The 17,172-nt window shown below is 39.0% G+C and overlaps 1 protein-coding gene and 1 pseudogene across 1 annotated transcript in view; one reads left to right on the forward strand and one right to left on the reverse strand.

Annotated features, from left to right (window-relative positions):
- The window catches only part of LOC122203209 (ankyrin repeat domain-containing protein 62-like), a 120,176-nt gene that overhangs the window by 72,395 nt on the left and 30,609 nt on the right, over window positions 1-17,172 (forward strand). Inside the window, 5 exon segments of the mRNA XM_042909797.1 lie at window positions 8,145-8,358; window positions 10,217-10,400; window positions 12,473-13,429; window positions 15,202-15,268; window positions 15,271-15,347. Coding sequence (XP_042765731.1) covers window positions 8,145-8,358; window positions 10,217-10,400; window positions 12,473-13,429; window positions 15,202-15,268; window positions 15,271-15,347 — 1,499 coding nt within the window.
- On the reverse strand, window positions 1,783-4,420 carry LOC122203211 (annotated as a pseudogene).

Consider the following 17,172-nt stretch of genomic DNA (forward strand, 5'->3'; position numbering starts at 1 on the left):
GTAGCCCGGATTCCTATATTTCCACATCTTCTTGCCTCACTGCTGTGTTTGAGGGATGCGGTAATTTCACGTCCCCCTACTTCTCTGTCATGTTGACTCACCCCCTCTTTAATGTAGTGTTAGATTTGATTTGTGGATGGTTTCTTCAGAAATTTTACTCCCATGTTTATGACAGAATTTTCTTTCTTATAGTATCTTTGTCTAGTTTTGGTTTCAGGTAATGCTAGCATTATAGAATGAGGGGAGAAATATTTCTCCCCTCCATTTTTGGGGGAGACTTTGTGTAGAATAGATGACATCTGTTCCTAAAATGTTGGTTGAATTTACCAGAGTAGCCACGTGGCCCTGGAATTGTTTTGTGTGGAAAGATCTTTAACTAAGACTTTAGTTTCTTTTATAGTTATAGAGTTAGTTAGCTAATCTATTCTTTTTTTTCCTTTATTCTATTTTTTATTTCATTTCATTTCATTTCATTTTACTTTATTTTATTTTTAAGCAATCTTTATACCCAACATGGGGCTTGAACTCACAATCCAGAGATCAAGAGTCACATGCTCTACCAACTGAGCCAGCCAGGTACCCCTTATTCTTGATTGAGCTTTGCTAATTTCTGTCTTCCACGGGATTTACCCACTGCATCTGAGTTGTCGAATTAATTATATAAAGTTCATAACATTACTTTGTTATTTTTTTGTATCTGTGAATCTCTAGTAATGGTACATTACTAATTTCTCATATATTGTTAATATTTCCTTTGTTTCTCTTCATTTCAGGATCAGTCTTGGTAGAAATTTATCCCTTTTTTCACCTCCTGAAAGCATTTAGTTTCATCGGTTATTCTCTATCATTTTTCTGCTTTCTTTCATGTGATTTTGTCTTTGAGTTTTATTAGTTCCTTTTGTCTGCTTGGTTGGCTTTAATTTGTTTTCTTTTTCTAGTTTCTAAAGGTGGAACCAACAGACCTCTCTTCTTCCTCATCCTCTTCTTCTTCTTCCTCTTCTTCCTCTCCTTCTTCCTCCCCTCCTTCTTCGTCCCCCTCCCATTCTTCTTCTTCTTCTTCTTCTTCTTCTTCTTCTTCTTCTTCTTCTTCTTCTTCTTCTTCTTTCTTCTCCTTCTTCTTCCAGATGCTGTAGAAATCTATTGGAGTTATGTTACCAAAATTTTTCTCAATTGTGAAAAATTAAATTCAGTTCTTCAACCTTTAGAAAGAAAGAAGAAGAAAATCTCTTCACTAAAATACAGCATGAAAATCAGGTATCTGCTGGCCACATGGTGGCCATTTCACACAATTTTTAAGACAGGTAACTAAATACCAAGTTATTTCCTTTCAGGCCAGCCACAAAACTTTAAGGAATAGACCCTAGACGTATATGTACATGACAGAGCAGGCTCCTGTTTGAGCCAGGCAGTTTTAGTATCATTGCCAGGGCTTAGCAATCTATGGCCCATGGACTGAATGTGGCTTGGCCTGTTTGTGTATGGCCCTGAGCCAAGAAAAGTTTTCAGACTTTTTAAAGGGTTGTAAACAAAGCAAAAACAAAGGACTATGTGACAAATGTACATGGTCTACAAAGCCTAAAATATTTACAGTTTGGCCTTTTACAGAAAAAGCTTGCAGACCCTTCATTTATACCAATGTTGTACAGAATTCAGATGGTGCGATTCCACTTCTGAGATAATGTTCCTTTATTCCGACCCAGAATGTAGCAACATCCTACAAAGTTGATCCTCTGATGTCATGTGTTAGAATTCCTTTTCTTTTTTTTCTTCATCTTCACATCATTAAAGTTCATCCTTATCTCTCTTTCCATGAGTGTGGAGATTTTTCAGTTTTTCATATATTAAGGCAGCGATCGCTTTTGCATCTCTGGCATCTATTTGCTCTCCCCAAATGTTTCTCTTTGCTTTTGCGTAGGGATAACATTTAACAGTCGGATAGGCTCTGATGCCAGCTTTCTGGCATGTTTGAGCGTAAGCCTGACAGTCAACTTTTCTAGCTTTCACTTTTCCTTTCATCATCCTAGCCAAGAGCTCAAACTCGGGAGCAAAATTTTGGCAAGGTCCACACCAAGGAGCATAGAATTCAATCCCCCAGTGATTTTTCCCTTGCATAACTTTTTCATCGAAATTCTGAGGCATTAGATCTGTGGATGCTTGAGGTAGAAATCCTAGACACCAAGTCTCTCTTCTAACCATTGTAACTGTGATACTTAAAAGCTTTATTTGGTTTGGGGGGAAAAATCTTATCTCAGGGTATCCCCGAACATTTTCTTGGGCACAAAAAGAACAATACTGTTGGCAGTCTATACTGCCCACAGTAACTGTCCAGTTAGTGTCCGGGCCATTCTTTTCCATTCTGGCATTAGGCCTTGACATGGATGACACCATGGGGAGTAGAAGTCAACCATCCAGACTTCATCATGTTTTCTTTGTTTAACTAGTTCATTGGAAGTGGTGGGCGTCAGGGAGATCACTGAAGGAGTCCTAAGATCCTCTATGAATTCCAAGATCTGTTGTTCAGCAGAGTGATGTCTTTCATACTCATGAACCTTGGATTGGTTCAATACCACTGTTGTTGGATCCACCTGAATGCTTTATGTGTTACAGGGTCCCTCGTGAACCGTACAATCTAGTGTACCAAACGTAAGCTGACCACACAGATGCTTTGAGGCTTTTCGTAACTCTGGCAATAAAGCTTGACATGGTGGACAACATGGCACAAACAAATCAACAAGCCACGGTTCCTTGTCATCGGCAGGAAAAATTTGAGGTCCAGGCGTGGCAACATGAGAATTACCACTTTCTTTGGCAAAGGCCAGTATATCATATAGAATCTTCTTTCCGTGATGAATTTCATATTCTTTGCTTCCTTGTCCTTTAAATACTGCTAGACATGGCTGAAATACAGAGAGATTACTACAGATGTCTGGTGCAGAGGCACAGTCAGCCTTGCCAACTTGAATATGTTCACTTTGGAGTAGAGTTTTGAGTTTCTTCAACTCAGGATCACTTGAATTTTCATGTTTTCCAAAACTAAACAATAAGAGCCACCAATGACGAGCCAATCAACCTGTTAGTGTATTTGCCGAAAGCAGTTCAAAATCTGGAAGACGATGCACGATTTCCAAATATATTTCTCTAGCATCCAATGAATTAAGGAACAAAACGCTGCTTTTCTCTCTGTTATTTAATGTGGCGCCAGGAGGAAAATAGGCAGTAATACTTGTCATAATACCAAACTTTTACACAGTTTGTCCTGGGTGGCACAGTCCATCTGTCCTACATTAACAACACTATCCAACATGCCCCTGAGCCTGAGTCGTGTCTATGAAGTTAAACAATCTCCTCCTTTGCAACAAAAAATGATCAGCCGGCCAACGCCAGCAGCAAAAACAGTTTCTATGGAGTGAACAAAATTTCCTGTCCATAATTCCGTCACTGTGCTTCTAACACGCTGCATGGGTAAACTCACCAAACTTGCCTTTGATCTGTCACCGTGATATTTCACTGTGGCCATTCCAGACCTGAAAGGGAAGAGGCTGGGAGATCCGTTGACTCCTTTCATTCGGCAAAGCAGTCTATCATCACCACAGTTAACAGCACCAGTTCGAAGTAATCCGTCTACATCTTTCGCACAGTCTCTCCATGTGGGAGCGAATTCATGGCAGTGTGAACATCCTGGGGAGTAAAAGTTCACAAACCACAGTTCTCCAGAATTAACAGCAGCATCCAGTTCTCTTCTATCCAATGTTCTGCTTTCAGGATCATCGTCATAAATACCAAAGTCATAACAACCATAATCCCAGCTTTCATACGGGCCATTTTCTGCATTATCTGCAAGTCCCTTTTCTCCATATTTGTCATACTTTTCCCACAGATCTTCATCTTTGAGTACCTCATATGCTCTATTTATTTTTGAAAAATCACTCCGTACTTTAGGGTTATTCATTTGTTTGTATGGTTGATTTATTTATTTATTTATTATTTTTTTAATGTTTATTTACTTTTGAGAGAGGCAGAGACGGAATGCAAGTGGGTTGGGGCAGAGAGAGACGGAGACACAGAATCCAAAGCAGGCCCCTGGCTCCAAGGCATCAGCACAGAGCAGGACGCGGGGCTCCAACCCACGACCTGTGAGATCATGACCCGAGTGAGCAGGAGGTGGACGCTCTGATTGAGCCACCCAGGCGCCCCCGGTTATTTGTGTTTTTTTTTTTTCTTTTTTTAATCAGGATGTAGCTTCAATGCCAATTTCATGAAAGCTTGTCTTATTTCTCTACTGCTTGCAGTGCTGGATACTCCAAGTAAACTGTAAAAATCCCGATCTGTGCCCACTAAAATGTCCATATACACTATTAGGAACCAGAATGACCCTTTTCAGGTCCCAGACGTAGTCATTTTTGTTGAACCAGACTCCCATTCTTTCTCTTATACAAGTTCTGATGGAAGTGAACATTCAGATATACAGCTGGTTCCAGCTGAGAGAATATGCAGGTTTGAGAACTTGTGTTTACGTTACTCCAAGAGCGAATCAAGCATCATGAAATTTTCTCCCAAAGTGTCAATCTGTGTAGGGTCAGTAATCTGCACTTCCTCAGATCACAAAAGATATCAAAATACTTTGAGAAATCTAACCTTCTTAACATTCTGTTTCCCCTTTCTTCCTTTAATCCTAAATGTCGAAGTCTTCTCCTTGCCTGCAAATGGTCTCTGGCTCATTTCTAACTCCTTGTCATGCAACCAGAACATACCTTTGTAAAGTATAGCGGTGGAGAGTAACAAGTATTCAGACTAAAATAAACAACCCCAGGAAAACAGAGAACATCTTGTCCAATACCACCATGGGACAAGTGGTTCTCCTAGGGGTCCTTCGCAGCGTGGGCGTGGGCGTGGTGGACTTGATCTGCGCCAAGCCTCAGGGCCAGGTGGAAACTGCCGGTAAACGCAATAGGAAGGATTTCTGGCTGCCATCAGCCCCGAATAGGATGTGGGGAGAGGGGAAGGACGGGGACATCCCATGAAAGAGACTATTAAGTGCTGCTGGTTGTGCGAAGTCTCTGGCAGGACTAGGGTAAAAAGAGCCTGAGTAACTGAGGCTTAAGTGAGAGAAACTGTGGCAAGAAGCTGGGAAACGAGGCCGGCTGGAAGAAGGGTGATGATGTAGGTAATCAGAAAAAGATGGGAGCTAGAACACAAAACCCATGGCAGGGGTGGAGAGGAAGGGAGGGGAGACAGGTGCACAGACATTGGGCTCTCCCTTCCAGAAGGGCCCATGCCTCTGCCACTGTCGCCGCCTGGGCTCCAGCAGAAGGGGGGAGGGTGGCGGGGGCGGGCGTTGGCGCTGGCGGGGTGGTGGGGGTGGGGAGTGGTGGGGGGGGTGGCGGGGCCTGGTGGAGTGGGGGGCAGGGGGGTCCGTCCCCTGCCCACCTCAGGGTAGGGTGGTCGCCTCCTGCAGCTACTCCCCCACCTTCAATTCTGGGCAGGTGGCGCACCCCGCCCCCACCAGGCTGAAAGCCAGCTCTGTGGGCAGGTGAACAAAGTTCTAGCTCTCCAGCTGCCACAGGGGCAGGGTGGGGAGGGGCGCCTGGGAAGCAGCGGAGGAGCCACAAAGGCAGCAAGGAGCATCGCACTTCCCTCTTCTTTTTTAATGTATACATTCAGTGCCATCAGTCTTCATGTGAGTGCTACTAAAGCAGGACTCTACAAATTCTACTGTGGTTTCATTCTCATTCAGTTCAGAATCCTTTCTAATTTTGTTCTCTTTTCATTACTTCTTTGACCCAGGGGATATTTCGATGTGTTGTGTAGTTCGCAAATAGTTGAGTATTTTCCAGAGATATTTTTGTTCTTGATTTCTGATTTGATTGCTTTGTGGTCAGGGGACACACTTTTATGACTTCAGGCCTCTTCTTCCTTTTATTAAGATTTATTTTATGACCCAGAGTATAGTCTCTTTTGGTAAGTGTTCCATGGATCCTTGGGAAGAATAGTGGTGGTCAAGTCTACTGTGTCCTTGCTGATGTTGTGCCTATTGAAATATCAGACTATAATTGTGAATTGGCCTATTTCGCTTTTCAGTTCTATCAATTTTTGCTCCAGGTACTTTGAAGCTATTAACAGAGCCATGAACATTTAAGATTGCTATTCATTGACCCTTTTATGATTATACAATGACCTGTTGTTTATTGCTGGTAATAATTTTTTGTTTTGAAACTGTTTTGTCTGGTATTCATATAGTCACTCTAGCTCAGCCTTCTTTGGTCAAGTGTTAGTGTGCTATATCATATTTCTGCCTTTTGAACAAATTTCTGTCTTGACATTTTAAGTGCATTTTGTATAGGTAGCATATAGCTGAGTCTTCCTTTTTTATCCATTCTGACACTCTGCGTCTTAGTTGAGGCTTTTAGACCGTTTTCATTTGCTCTGATTATTGATATAGTTGATTTGAATCTGTCATCATGCTGTTTGATTTGCATTTGTTTGATCTGAATCTGTCATCATGCTGTTTGAATGCATTTGCATTTGTCCTATCTGCTCCTTGTTCCTGTTCTCTTCTTTTTCCGCTTTCTTTTAATCGAGTCATTTTTATGATTCAGTTTTATCCATTTCTTATTTATTTATTTATTCACTTATTCACTTATTCACTTATTTATTTAGGTTTCCTAGCTAGAACTTTTCAGTTTTGCTATTGTGGTGGTTGGTTTAGGTTTTATAGTCTGTGGGTTAAACAACACAGTCTAGCTTCCATTAATGTTATACCACATCGTATATAGTTTAGGAAAATTACAAGAGTTGACTTCCATTTCTTCTTTCCTAGACAGATCCTTCCTGGGTCGGTGGGATTATCGTTTTCATGAGGTTTAGGAATATTTGGGCCATTTTTTTTCCCTGTCCCTTTCCCCTGCCTCTTTGGGCAATTGTGTATTTCCCCTTTGAAGTTTTCTCCCAGGTTTCCAATGTTAAACTTCAGTCTTTTGTTTTGTGATGTCTAACATGTGTTTATTCCTGTCCATCGTATTGTTCATGTCTAACATAATTTACATCTCTGTAAGTGCTATTTGGTTTTTAAAACAGTAGCTTCTATGCCTCTAGTTATCTTTTCATGCTTTGTTTGGAGATATAGTTAGGTTACTTACAAACAGATGGATCCTTTAGTGTTGCTATTACGAATTATTGGATGAATCCAGAGAGGTGATCAGCCTAAAGCAAATTATGAGTTTTTCTATCCTAGCTAATGTGAATAGATACTGTCTCTAGTGCTGTGGGAGCACCAGGCAGTGTTTCCTCTATCTTTTCAGATTTTTTTCCCTTGATGACTTCCTTCCATGTATGCATTGGTTGTTACTCTGCTGAGTAGCCAAAGGGGACCCTCTGCAGATGTCCAGGGTTCTTTCTGTGTTCTGCTTTCTCCTCTCCTGGATGCTGACCTGTCATCTCTATGTGCCTTGAATTCACCAGACTCTCAGTTTCGTCACCTCGACTCAAGGAGTCTGGTGGAGTCTATTTAAATCATTTATGTCTCCTGGGTCGTAGCCTGAAAACTCTCTCAAGGCAGTGAGCTTGGGCATGTGTTAGGCTAACGTGTTTTGTTTTCAGGGATCATTGTCCTTCATTGTCTGAAGTTCTGTGTCTTGAAAATCATGTTAAAATTGTAATTTGTCTGTTTTGGTTTTGCCTGCTTCAGGTAGGAAGATCAATCAGTACGTGTTACTCCATGTCGGCCAGAAGCAGGTTACAGTGGAACTTCGGCACATGCTCTAGACTGTCGAGAGTGCTTGTCTTCCTCCTTTGCTTAATTGCCTCCTGCTCATCCTTCATTCCTCAGTATAGTTACCTCTTCTTCAGGGAAATCTATCTTTCTTGGGCCCAATCTGGATCAAGTTATGATCACAAAACTCTGTTTTCTAATAGGAACTATCTGAATTTAGACTTATCATTTGAGTTTTCTTTCTCCTTCACTAAACTTTAAGCTAATCGAGAACCAGGGGTCTTCTCTAGTGTATCTGTAGAGCTGACTATAATGTCTTCCATTGAAGGTATATATTTATTCAACGTGTGGATGAGTGAATTGAAGATGCACCGTCCTGTATATGCAAGAAGTACTCATATATTTTATTTCTGTTTCTGTTTCTCCTCTGATGCAGATTCTGCTGGCTTCTTAAATATCCAAAATATACTTGTTTCCTATGAAAGATTAAAGAAACGTAACAAAAATCACTGTAAACTACTTACCGGAAAAATTAAAAAAATGGAAAAAACGGTTAGTGCACTACAAAACGAGCTACGAGAAGCCAAAGACGTGATATCACGGTTAGAGCATCAAAAAGTGGAATGGGAACATGAAGTATGCAGTTTGAGGTATAGCATGTCGGTTTTAAAGAAATATTTGAACTCTTTACTTTTGTACGACAGATGTGTAGGGGCAGTTTTGTAACTGCAAACTTAACCTTATAGGATTTTCCAGGAAAGAAACCTTCTTTAGTGTTGTGAAGTGTGAGATTCTTGGAAATAACACAGCACGTTCTTAACAGTGAATACTTCTAATAATTTAATGTCTATTCCAAATCACAATTTTAATGGCCATGGAAAAGTCCACCATAGTCCAAGAAACATCATTATTTAACCGATTGAATTCTGCTTGTTTTTCATCTTTCTGTATTTTAATTAGTGCTGTCAAGAATGTCTTTTATATAAATCTGTTTCTGCATTTCTGGTTACTTGGAATAAATTCTTCAATGTAATATAATTTGGTTAAAGTATAAAAATTTTAAAAAAGGTCTTTGATCCATATTTTTAAATTGTTCTCAGGAAACCTTATATTAATTTCTGTACCTACCAACAGAGTAGGTCATTTTTCTCAAAGTGGTCATTTTTCTCAAGACAGTAAAATTCCCGAAAATTGATTCCATTTGATTCTTAACATGCAGGGGTTAAAAGGTAAAGTGGGGGTGCCTGGGTGGCTCAGTTGGTTAAGCATCTGGCTTCGGCTCAGGTGATGATCTCGTGAGTTTGAGCCCAGCTTTGGGTTGGCTCAAGCCCTGCTTGGGGTGAGCACGAGCCCCACTTCGGGTGAGCCCCTCTTCTCTCTCTCTCTCTCTCTGTCTCTCCGTCGCTCTCTGCCCCTCGTGGGATTCTGTCTCTCTTTCTCTCTCTCTGCCCTCGTTCACTTGTGTCATCTCTCCCTCAAGAAAAAATTTAAACAAAGGAAAATGGGGGTGCCTGGGTGGCTCAGTCATTCAAGCATCTGACTTTGGCTCAGGTCATGATCTCAGGGTTCGTGAGTTCGAGCCCCGCATTGAGCTCTCTGCTGTCAGTGCAGAGCCCACTTTGGATTTTCTGTCTCCCTCTCTCTCTCTCTCTCTCTCTCTGCCCCTCCTTTGTTTGCATGAGCTCTCCCTTTCTCTCTCAAAAATGAATAAACATTTTTTAAAAAAGTAATACGGAAAGTGATTACTGATAAGTTTTTCCAACATGTCTGTCATAGGTAGATAAAATTAATTCAAAAGTGTATGCTGAAAGCTCATATTACTCTCTATTGTTTACTTAATTGATATGTATCCTGTGTTGTTCTAGAAGGGATTTTTAAGTGATTCATAAAGTAGGTAATCATCAACAAGGTAAGTTGCAAGTGTTGGGAAGAAGAAACAAAATGTATAGGGCAACAGATATTAGACTTGCTAGCCTAGACTTGGATGACAGTAATCTGCATGTGTATGTTGTGTAAACAACATCTGCAGATGCTCTCTTACACTGCACATCATTTTTGGAGGTACCTGTAATGTTTCGTCAAGTGGAAATTGTATTTCCAGTGAACTGATAAACTTGTTTATAAACAGCAACTTCTCTTTTTAATGAGTAACTGAATTATCTGTCCTGTGGAGGAATAATTATACCTGTGGGAAAAGGGGTAATTTTCAACTCTCACTTTCTTGAATAATTTCAAACTTCTTTCCTACAACATCTACCAGAGTTATTACTGACTAAAAGTAACTAAGTTGCATAATGCTTTGTCCTTGCTTCTTTTCAATGGTATATATGTTTTGGAAGAGATTGAAGTGACAAATTAAAAACATGAGCCCTAGAAAGGAATAAAAAAAAAACTTGAAAACATAGAAATTTCATTTGGACAGTAAGCCAACATATGTGGAACCAGATCATAAGAGGAACTTTTTATTTCTATCAAAACAAATTTTAAAATGAGCACATTTAATTGCAGACTTACTTTAAAACAAGAGGAAGAAAAAAGAAGAAATGCTGATATGTTGTATGAAAAAATTAGGGAGAAGTTAAGAAGAATGGAAGACCAATATAAGGAAGAAGTTGAAGCAAAACAAGAATTTGAACTCACTCTTAGAACACTAAACATGGAATTGAAGGCCGCAAAAGATAATTTGAATCAGGTAAATTAGTTTTTGATAAAAAATTGTATATTTCCATCAATATTATATAGTGTATTATACGTATATTTTATGGTATCCTTTTGATTCAATATATATTATTTAGGTTTAAAATAAATTAAAACATGGGATCATGTTCCTTGGAACATTTGTTTAAAGCTTTCCTCTTCAGCTTTTGACTTTTTTTTTAACGGTATGAGACCAAAATCGTGATGAAATGTACCTCCAGGTTGTAGAAAAGCGCAGTGACAGTGGCAACTTTCTCCAGATCAGAAGGCCAGAGTATTACAAGATGGAAGTCTAAACAATCACTTTTACAAGCAAAAGGTGCTAGAAATGGCTCATAAGAAAACGAATTCTGAAATATCTTCTTTAGTCATTTTGAAGTACATGTGTGTATGTATTTGTATACATTCTATTTTTTAATTATTATTACTTTTTCTCCACGTATGTATATATAAATTTTAAAAACCCAACACTGTACATCATGGAAACTACAGAGGGTTTTAAGAGCACATATATTTTTGGGGAGGGGCATGGGGGACGGTGGCATTTTTGTTTCATCAGATAAAATAATATTCTTGATTAAATGCATTTGTCTGCAACAACTAGTGACATTCATAATGTCCTCACCCAAAGGAGAGGCTTTTATTACTTTCTGTAGGAATCGATGAGCTTTCCCTAATCTCAAAACTATTGCTACTAGCAACATGTGTTTTGGTTTTGAACAGTTACTTCACTGCCTTGATATATTAATAGATCAGTTGAACACTTTCGCTAATGGACAGGAGGATGAATATAGCCAGTTCCCAGATCATATTGTCGGTATCAACTCTCCTACTTTTGAGAAAAGTAACAGTTTGCTTCAAGTAGCATCCTCTTTCATTACAAGGAACTTTTGAAAACAATGGTATGCTACAGTATACACTTGATGACAATTTATTGATAGGTATTTTATTCCTAATAAAATAGTGGAGTGTCTCTCCCCTCTTTTATATTTATTACTATTTTCAACATGAAGAGGAAATACAAGGTATTGCAGCAGTAAATAATTTCATGATTTTCTAAGAGATGTATAAATTTCACCTTATTTCCTGTCAGCAGTTTGAAATCCAAGACTTCTTTCATATTTGTGTATTTACACTAGAGAAGTAGCAGTGGTTGGTGCAAGAGCACTAGTTGTGGAGTGAGAAGACCTGGGGAGAGTCCTGCAGCTCACCGTTTTAATCTCTCCATTCTAGAATTGTGATAACCAAATGAGTTCTTTGATATATGGAGAAGTGTTTATATTATAATACATTGCCTAGATTTGTCAGTTATCAATAGATCTATTCTTATAACTGACTATAGAAATGTTAGCAAAGTAGATATCTATGAAATATTCTCAGGAAGAAAAGAATTTTAGGAAATGTAATCTGTCCAAGTAGATGCAGAGCTAACGATTTTACTGTGGGGTAGCTGTGTTTTTGATATCTACTGTAAACTCAATTTTTAAGTGTAGTCAGAGTTATTAATCTTTTATTTCAGGCCTTCTGGTTTGTTGTAAATCAGAGAAAGGCTTTTCCAATTCTGAGATTCTGAAAACTTCTCACGAATTCTTTTTTACTTTTATGCCTTCATTATCTTCAGTTAAGGTTCTGAACTTTTGGGGACTTATGCTTGTATAAAATTTGAGATTTGGAGCCAACTTCATTTTTTTCCAGTTGGATATTCACTTACTGTAATCTTTCTTTTCCTTCCTTCCTTCCTTCCTTCCTTCCTTCCTTCCTATGATTCTTTTTTCATTAGAGAGAGAGAGAGAATGCAAGCAGAGGAGGGGCAGGGAGAGGGAGAGCGAGAATCCTGAGCAGGCTCCTGACTGTCAGCACAGAGCCTGACGTGGGGCTTGAACCCACAGAATGTGAGATCATTCCCTGAGCCAAAATCAAGAGTCAGACACTTAACCAACTGAGCCACCCTGGCACCTCCTGTAACCTTTTCATTGTTTAAACATAGATTATGCTTTAATTTCAAAGAAAAGCATGATAATGTCATTTTATTGAATGTGATCTGAAAATGTCCTTTGTTTTACTTAGCTTTCTGATAGTCGTGAGAAAATACAAGATCTGTTGCATAAAAACTACATGTTGCAGGATGAAATCGCCATGCTAAGACTGGAAAGAGACACCATAAAAAATCAGAACCAGAGAAAGGAAAGGAAATATTGTGAAGACATTGAAAGTGTAAAGGAAAAGAATGACAACCTTCAAAAGACCATAAAACAGAATGAGGAAACATTATCAAAAACAATATTCCGATATAGTGGACAGCTTAATGTTCTGACTGCTGAGATTACGATGCTAAAGTCTAAACTGGAGAATGAAAAACAAAACAAAGAGAGCCTGGAAGCAGAAGTTGAATCATACCGTGCTAGACTGGCTACTGCTGTACACGATCATGATCAGAGTCAGACATCAAGAAGAGACCTAGAACTTGCTTTCCAGAGAGCAAGAGATGAATGGTTTCACTTACAGGACAAGATGAATTTTGATGTGTCTAAACTACAAGATAACAATGAAGTTCTTTCTCGGCAACTTTCTCAAGATGAAAGTAAATTCAATGCCCTGGAAATTGAGCTCCGTCACATAAAAGATGCTCTCCGAGAAAAGACTTTACTTTTAGAATGTGTACAAAGGGACCTAAGCCAAACACAATGCCAGAAGATGGAAATTGAACACATGTATCAGAAGGAACAAAGTAAAGTGAATAACTACATTGCAAAGCAGGAATCCTTCGAGGAAAGGTTATCTCAACTACAAAGTGAAAATGTGTTGCTTAGACAGCAACTAGATGATGCTCACAACGAAGCTGACAGTAAAGAAAAGCTAGGGATTAATATCCAAGACCCGTTTCAGAATATCCAAAAAAACCTTAAAGCTAAACGTGGAGAACAAGGTCTTATGCTGGGAGAAAGAAATAAAGAGTTAATTGATGAATGTAAACACTTAAAAGAAAGAATGTATAAGTATAAAAATGAGAAAGCAAAATTAAAAGTAAGTATCCAGAAAGATAAAAATTTTTCAGATTTCCAGAAAGAAAACTCAGGTAATATTTGATTATGGCTGACTTGTGAATCTAGTTGAATATTAAAAAAAAAGACTATAAATCAACAAAAAGCATAACTCATATGCAGCAAATAAAAATTAGACCTGAGAGGTGTTTTGATTTGAGTACAGATACTATGTCACCTATGAAACTTTAAGAGGTTAAGTTATACACTGTTACTAGTCTTATACTGCTATAATAATATTTTTTTTAAGTTTCTTTTGAGAGAGAGTCGGAGAGAGAACATGAGCTGGGGAGGGTCAGAGAGAGAGAATGCCAAGGAGGCTCTGCACTGCCAGCGTGGAGCCCGACACAGGACTCTCAAAGTCAGGAGCTGTGAGATTCATGACCTGAGCCGAAATCAAGAGTTGCTTGCTTAATCGAGAAAGCCACCCAGGCACCCCTACAATAATAATTGTAATCTTTGCCACCGCATTTTATTACTGTGGTGAGCTGGTAAATGAAAATGCTGAAAGGTAAAATGAGTATTTTGAAACTTAGATTCAATTAATTGAGTTAACTGGACAGTCACTTCAGATTTCCCAGATGAAATGAAGTGTAGGTGCTCTTTCTGGTAGTACTTTTCCTTTGGTAGCTTTTTATACATTTTAAGTTGGTATGATTTTATTTTTATTCACATAAATTTCAATTTTCAGTCTCAAATCATGTGTTCCTACAACCTCCTAATTCTTTAAAGGTATCTACTTTTCACTAAATCATAATTTGGGACAACTGTGGGGAGTGTCAGGAAAGCCATGTTTGAGTAATCTTCCCACTGCTGTTTATAACTTATTTTAAATATTTTTACAAATAATTTGCTCATTTCGAAGCTCAGTTACTGTCATGTGGGCATAAGTTTGTCCAGTACAAAGAGAATTGTATCTCTCTGTGATTTATTAATTTGGCATTGGATCTCCATTTTCAGACCAAGGAGGGGTTGCAGGATTCTTGCTTAGCAGGAATGGAGTGAGTAGGGGAGAGAGCTGTAGGAGCTGAGGTCAGGGGAGGGGGGTGGAAGCAGGGGCCATTGGAATGACTTTACTTTGGTTCCGAGATAGGAGTCTATTAGAAGGATAAGAGCAGAGGATTGGATATGTGAGGAACTCTGATGGTAACTTAAGCCTGCCATAAAAAAAGAGAGAAAACCTTTCATAATAAAGAATGTACGACTGCTGTGCCCACTATGTCCCCATTTCTTTTTGAGACTTCCATAGGTTATGAAGCTTTGCAAATTCACCAGTGGAGAATGGATAGTGAGGCTGAATTCATTATCTAAGTGACATCATCCTGACTAGGCAGGGAGATAACACTTTTTGTTCTTTAACTGAATTCAGTGAACAGGAAAGTGTATGTGTCGCTAAAAGAAGGTGAATTGGGGCGCCTGGGTGTCTTGGTCGGCTAGGCGTCCGACTTCGGCTCAGGTCATGATTTCACGGTCCGTGATTTCGAGCCCCACGTCGGGCTCTGTGCTGACGGCTCAGAGCCTGGAGCCTGTTTCAGATTCTGTGTCTTCCTCTCTCTCTGCCCCTCTCCTGTTCATGCTCTGTCTCTCTCTGTCTCAAGAATAAATAAACGTTAAAAAAAATTAAAAAAAAATAAAAGAAGGTGAATTGATGTATGTGGTGATATTTCTCAAAGTACGCATGTTAGAGTTGTCTATTATTAACATAATTTAATAATAAGATGATTTAGAAAATCAGTAACAGAAATGTCTTATTAGGTAGTTGTGAGACAACTTCAACAAGGACTGGCTGATACTCTGAAGAAACAGTCTATGTCAGAGGCTTCCCCGAGGTTACGTCACATCTTCGTCTGGAAGATGAGACACGGGATCTCAAGAAGAAATTAGGTCGAATCAGAAGTCAGGTATGTAGTAAATGTAACCTGTCAACAGTTAACTTACAGCTGGTTAAATAATATAAGGTGTTTTAGGATACTAATTTCCATGGACCGCTTTCTTTTGTATTTTCATTATAATTAATTTATTATGATTTTAGTATCTTTCCAATACATTTATTTCGTAAACTCTGACTTTCATTCTACTATTTGCGTTATACGTTTTTTTCTTATAATACTTAGGAAAGTTGAGGCTTTTGTATCCTTCCTCACAGAAATTGAGAGACTTTTTTCTTTCTTTCCTTAATGTAAAACTTTTTTTACAGTTGATTTATTTATTTTGAGAGAGAAAGAGCGAGAGAGAGTGTGTGCGTGCATGTTAACAGGGGAGGGGCAGAGAGAGGAGAGAGAGAGAGAATCCCAAGCAGGCTCCATGCTGTCCGTGTAGAGCCAAGGTGGGGCTCAGTCTCATGAACCGTGAGATCATGACCTGAGCTGAAAGCAAGAATTGGACGCTTAACTGACGTAGCCACCCAGATGCCCCAAGAGACTTTTGTCCCCTGCTAAACAATGTTTTTTAATGATATCTCTATAACCATGATGAGGCAAGCTGGATAAAATCAGAAGAAAATGTTTAATGGAATGTTTCAGATAATTGTCTTAGTTCTCATCTTTACTTTCGGGAAGAATCTGTATTGATTTCAGGATGACTTGTACAGAAAGATCACTTAACAAACCACTTGAACTTAGGCATTTCCTTCATTTTCTTTGCCTTTTAGACATGTTGTCAAAGCACGGAAATATTCAGATCATGTATAGTATGTACGCCCAAAAGCGAGAATTAAGGACATTATCTGTGTCCTGCCATTGGGTTTTTTTAAAGCCTTTTTGAGGTCCAATACACATCCCATAAAAGTCACCCATTTGACACGCACAGTTCACTGTCTCTGTGTACGCTCGTGCAACCATCACTGCCATCAAGTAGAATGCTTTCCTCACCCTGAAAGGAAACCCTTACCCGTTGCCCCCAGCCTCAGGCAACCACCAGTCTACTACTTGGCCTCTCACTGGAGTTGCCTCTTGTGAATATTTCATATAAATGGAGTCACACAACGTGTGGTCCCTTGGGACTAGCTAGCTTCACTTAATGTTTTCCGGGTTCATCTGTGTTGGTTACAGCTTATATCAGTGCTTCATTTCTTTTTATTGTCAGACAGTACTCCATTGTGGGCTAAGGCCCTTGTCCATTCATCAGTTGATGGACCTTTGGGTTGTGTCCACTTTTTGCCTGTTAATACTGCTGCTTATGAACATTCACGTAGTTCTTGTGTGGACACCTGTTTTTAATGTCTCTGTCATCAGATTTTATCCTCCGAGTTAACTGAGTTGATTTCACCATCTCTCTGCCGTTTACTCATGCTGTCTTTTTAGTTTCTGTTCCTCTTGCCTAAACCTATGTTATTCAGACTTGTCTCACAGTCTCCTTTCCTATGAACTTTCTCTGACTGTTCTAACTCCCATTAGCCTTAACTCTCTTGACACTTGTCATCTAGCCTGCGCAGAACAATTTAGTCCTTTATTCGATGTTGTTTTTATTTTTTTATGACAGGTAATTTCGTCTTCCTAAGTATAAATTGAAGGGATAATAATATTTGATACGTGTGGTACTTATCCTTGTATAAATTGAAAATATTTTAACTTAACAGTTTTTCCGATAAAATTAAGTACTTTATACCGTATCAATAAATTCTTCTTGGAAACATTGGTATAACAAAGCTTTTATTCTAAATGTATGCTAAGAAATGAAATACAAAATTGAGGGGTGCCTGGCTGTCTCCAGTCCTATCAGAGTCTG

Source organism: Panthera leo, chromosome D3 (assembly GCF_018350215.1).
Source record: "Panthera leo isolate Ple1 chromosome D3, P.leo_Ple1_pat1.1, whole genome shotgun sequence".
In the NCBI taxonomy this organism is placed as follows: Eukaryota; Metazoa; Chordata; class Mammalia; order Carnivora; family Felidae; genus Panthera; species Panthera leo.